The sequence below is a fragment of the Lactuca sativa genome, chromosome 7 (genome assembly GCF_002870075.4).
Source record: "Lactuca sativa cultivar Salinas chromosome 7, Lsat_Salinas_v11, whole genome shotgun sequence".
NCBI lineage: Eukaryota > Viridiplantae > Streptophyta > Magnoliopsida > Asterales > Asteraceae > Lactuca > Lactuca sativa.
The window spans coordinates 23,685,987-23,690,648 of NC_056629.2; the positions used below are offsets into that span (position 1 = coordinate 23,685,987).

Sequence of the window (4,662 nt, forward strand, 5' to 3'; positions counted from 1 at the left end):
AATCACAATTGATTATTCTATTTACTTACTTGCCCCTCAAAATATATCAACATTTTAATTTAAACCTTTATATTTTACAGTTTTTATGATTAAACTTTATCATCTTTTAATTTAAACTTCAAAGTATATCCACCTTTTAAACTAAATATTGGTTTGATTTTTAATTTTTATAAAAACTTGGAATCTTTTAAATAAACTGTAGGTACCTAAACAACAGCAATTTTAATTTATTTTTCACAAACTCACTAAAATAGTAAAATGAAAAAGTCATTCATTTGTTTTTTTCTTAATTTGGATGAAAAAAGTATTCTTTATATTTGATAATTTTATAAAAACTAATATTTATTAAAATTCAAATATAAAAACTTCAAAAACTTATTTTAAAAAATTATTTATATAAATTCATTAATATAACGAATAGAAGTATCCTTTTCATTTTTATGATTTTTGGAAACTTCTTGTTTTTATAAAATTAAAAAAAATAAATTTTACCAAATTTTTGTGTTTATGCTCATTTTATAGAGGATTAAATGTTAAAAAGTTTAGGTTTCTCAGATTTGTTTTCATAAAAAAAAAGATTATGACCGAAATACAAATGTTTTAATTTATTTAATCATAATATACTGAAAAAAAAAAGTCTATATATAACACAAAGGATTGAAAATGAAACATTTTAAAATTAGAAAGGATTAATACAGAAAATTAAATATAGAATAAAAGACCTGAAATGTAATTTTTGTTAATAATATATTCAACATTGTCGAAGATTCTATTGCCACGTTTCAATGATTTTCACATCATTAATAACATCTTTAATAGTGGTTTATTACTAGTGGTTTTGACCTATAATGAGGTGCCATTAACAACAACCATACAATTGATTTTGGATTCCCTAATCATGAGTACACCTGCCAGAGTTATGGTTTCCATTTGGGATAATCATCACCCGAATAACTAAAAAAACAATTGGGTGACAACATTCTCGCAGCCCTTCTTCCGCTACAACAAGATCGGTGTGCCACAATTATCTTTTGTAAACATTTAGTGCATAGCTCCTTGGATAAGTCAGCAGTACACTGCATAGCCCCATACACAAGTTTATTTTCATAATCTGCCGTCCCAAATGCAGACTTTTTATCGGTACCTCCCGCTGCTTGCACCTGTAATTTCTTCATCAAATCAGACAAAGCTTTGTCAAACTGGTCTGGCTTATTCACAAGACTTCCTTTTTGGTTATCTGGTAAAAACATCCGAACCCATTCATCAAGAGCTCCTAATTAATATTTTACGATCAGAGAAATGTATCATACACATTGAACCCCACATCACAGCCTCTTTTTGATCCATGCACTTGATTGAAAGTTGAACGGTCAACTTGTGTATACAGTCCTTACAGTTTCCACTCCAATGGATAGAAACACCGGAGCAAAGGGCCATGACATGTGCTGCTTCGTTCACGCCTATGGATGAATTGAATGATCCGCCATTATACGTGTCCATATTGCCGACTGTATTCAATGCGACTTTGAGGTTTCTGCTGTAATCAGTCCTTGTTGTGTAGTTGCCTGTGTCTCTGCATTTGAAGAAAGGCTCTGCGGGGAATTGAGCTGTGACCAGATTAACAGCGTTGATGATTGCTAGAAGAAGAAACGCTATTGAAATTACGGATTTCATTTTTGGTTTGTTGATGAAGATAGTAATTAATGTGTGGGTGGGGATTATTGTTCTTATACACCAAATTACCAAAATCAATGGTTACGTTGTCAAACGTTAGGCATCGTATGTGTAATTGATATATTTCTTTGGTTCTTGTAAATGGTTAGGTACCTCAAAATAAAGTTTGACTTGTATACGGATTTAATTCTTTAATCAAAGGTGATGGGAGTAGGAGTTTTCTTTTCTTTTTTTTTTTTTTTTTTTTTTAAATTTAAAAATTAGTTTATTTTATTTGATGGCGTTAAACATTTAAATATGGTATTTGTTTGGCCTAAATTTTAAATATCGTCCTTTTGTTTTTTAATATCATGTAGTTAATGGACCATAATGTCCTTAATCCTAAATGCCTTTTCAGTTTTCACTACCTGCAATCGTATTTCTCCCCACCCACAAAATCCCTACTTCTACCTTGAACAGAAGTAATACTGTCCATCGTTCCCCTGTCTTCACAAACGTTCATTATGAAGGGCTTCACAAACATTCATGTTGTATTGATGAATTCTCCATCTTGGTTTTCTCCAATTGCAGGTAGCGACCACAGACTCTGAATTCTCCACTCCCGCGTAGGGACTAGCTCTGAATTCAATGACTAGCAAGGCAGCGATGACTCAGTATTCGGGTAAGATTGAGCCTCAAGTTTCATTAGCTTGTTGATTTGAGCAACTGTTCTTCTGTTTGCATATCTACTCTTGCTGTTGAAAAGAATAGTTCGGATCTACCCTTGTTTATTTGAGGTGTTCTTCAGCTGATTAGTTTGTTATATGCTTCTGATTTAAAACCATGTATCTGATATTCTGATTTAAAACCATGCAAAACGATTTAATTCAACTGTACTCTTTGATACTACCACAAGTTAAAAAATTCCATTATTTGTAGAATTAAATTTCATTTATAAGTTTATATTAAATCTCATGAGCTCAAATAATCAGTTTATTGAGTGATGAATAATCATGGAATGTAAAGAATTACTACTACGAAAGCTTATGGAGGGATGAATAATCAGTTTAATGGCATCTACAAAGTATAACTTTTCCTTAAATCATTCACAATCATTAGTGCACAAGTGATAACTGAAAAAACATTTTCTTCATCAATGTTTAATTGACAAAGAAAGCCAAAAAAATTACTAATTGTGTCTGATTACACATGTGATGATCATGCATTCTCAAATTTTAAGCTATTCATCAGTTGTAATCGTGAATTCAATGTTCAATTCACAAAGAAAGCCATAAATTAACCTGATAACCGTAGCCCATTTCAACAGGGAAGAGACGAGAAGGCAACAATGAAGTTCGACATTGTGTGATTGTTGATCGACAGGCTCTGCTGCTGCGATCGCACCCTACAGCATAAAGGGTTTATGCGATTTAGAGAATAAGGGTATTCTTGTCCATTTAGTTATTTTTTCCTATTTTAATGATTTTAAATTGTAAAAAATGATTATCAAATAATAAAAACTATTTAAAAATTACATTTTGGTATATATAATATTAAAAATCATTAACAAGGGCAAATCCGATATTTAGAATTTTGGCCGGACAAATACGTTATATTTAGATCTTTAGCAAGGACACATATGAAATTCTACCTTATTTTATTATTACTATAAACACATTATGTTTAGGCATTGTCTTCGGTTTTGGCTTTAATTTGGATTTACCCTTTCACCCTACACATAACACTTACCTTTAGGTTTCTAATTTTGATTTTGGATCTTGTTTTTAAACAGCAATGACATGTTGACTTGCGGAGAACAAATTCTGGTGGGTCTTTTACCGCCAATTGTACCTTTCATTTTGTAGGGTTAAGGTTAATTTTGGTTAAATTTATGCGGAGTATTTGTTAAGATATTTGCATGCACTACTAGAAAAACAGCCTTTTACGATGTGCAAACCATGACACGCAGTGATTTACGATACGCAAAAGTGTGTGTCCTAAAAATAATGTCATCTCCTCTAGAATTTGAAGAATTTAGGTCACGCATTTTTGCGTGCCCTAAAATTAGTATCAAAACGAAAAAAAAAAAAAAAAAAAAAAAAAAAAAAAAAAAGCACGAAGGGCAGCTTTTAAAAATAGTGTGTTGTGTGAGCATGTCGCTTTAAAATTTTTAAAATGAATGCGCGTCTCCAGACTATTTCTCTTATCACAAAATTGTAGGCACTATTATCTAGGGCTTTTTCAAGGAATGCTCTCTGTAACATTTGCTACCTCACCTCACCTGTTGTTGGCGACCTCAACTCATCTCTTTCCACCGGCGACCTCGACTCATCTCTTTCCACCAGCGACCTCGTCTCATCTCTTTTTACCGGCGACCTCGGGCTCACCTCACCTGACCGAAGACTGCAACGAATGCTCAACGTTATAACCCCTAGCTACGATTAAGGTATGTTTTGGTTTACAAGCCCTACATAATCTTTATCTCGACACTTCTCAACAACAGTCGTCTACTTACTCATAGATTGCCTTCAATTTGATGTTTCTCTTAACCTAGGAAATGTGAAAATATGATGGTTTCGAGGTTAAAGATGCGTCGGTTCCTGAAAGTGCCAACGGCGCTGAGGCGGCGACTGTGAGGAAGTCGAACTTGGCTGAAACAATTGTGATAGGTTTTAGCAACAAATTTGTGGACGTCCATATACATATTGCGATTTCAAAGTCATCTTATGAAATCAACATTCCCTCAATTTCAATTTGATGCAGGTAATACATGACCATTATGTTTGTCATTATGTTTGTGACAAGGAGCTCATAGAGTCGGACAACAGGAGGTTGTTAATATCTATATGTTTGTGACAAGCAAGAGTGTTGAGGAAGACATCTTGGAACGTGCAAAAAAGAAGATGGTAAGTTGCAATTTTCATAATATGTTATTGATACATTATTTTTCACTCGTATTGATAATGTAAACTACTGTAAATATATATTGTTATATTTATATTTCGTTTG

The 4,662-nt window shown here is 32.7% G+C and overlaps 1 protein-coding gene and 1 long non-coding RNA gene across 3 annotated transcripts in view; one reads left to right on the top strand and one right to left on the bottom strand.

The window, feature by feature from the left end:
- Positions 1-723: 723 nt before the first annotated feature.
- On the bottom strand, positions 724-1,699 carry LOC111907469 (cysteine-rich repeat secretory protein 1). The gene is made up of 2 exons (XM_052765570.1): positions 1,311-1,699; positions 724-1,160 (listed from the first exon to the last, which is right to left on the bottom strand). The coding sequence occupies exons 1-2, from the start codon at positions 1,672-1,674 to the stop codon at positions 1,135-1,137; spliced, it is 390 nt and encodes a 129-aa protein (XP_052621530.1). The 5' UTR covers positions 1,675-1,699; the 3' UTR covers positions 724-1,134.
- Positions 1,700-1,905: 206 nt separating this feature from the next.
- The window catches only part of LOC128127161 (uncharacterized), a 3,838-nt gene continuing 1,081 nt past the window's right edge, over positions 1,906-4,662 (top strand). Inside the window, exons 1-6 of one of the 2 annotated variants that reach the window (XR_008225229.1) lie at positions 1,907-2,335; positions 2,981-3,096; positions 3,446-3,479; positions 3,874-4,099; positions 4,208-4,322; positions 4,417-4,559. This is a non-coding gene — a long non-coding RNA (uncharacterized LOC128127161). Of the gene's footprint in view, positions 2,336-2,980; positions 3,097-3,445; positions 3,480-3,873; positions 4,100-4,207; positions 4,323-4,416; positions 4,560-4,662 lie in introns of both variants that reach the window. The other variant, XR_008225230.1, reaches the window with a different exon arrangement.

What these genes read in the sequence shown, in the direction of transcription:
- LOC111907469 (XM_052765570.1), bottom strand. Translation starts at nt 1,674, where the DNA reads ATGAAATCCGTAATTTCAATAGCGTTTCTTCTTCTAGCAATCATCAAC. An exon ending in TGTGATGTGGGGTTCAATGT is followed by an intron (nt 1,161 to 1,310) that starts GTATGATACATT and finishes AAGAAATTACAG; the next exon opens with GTGCAAGCAGCGGGAGGTAC.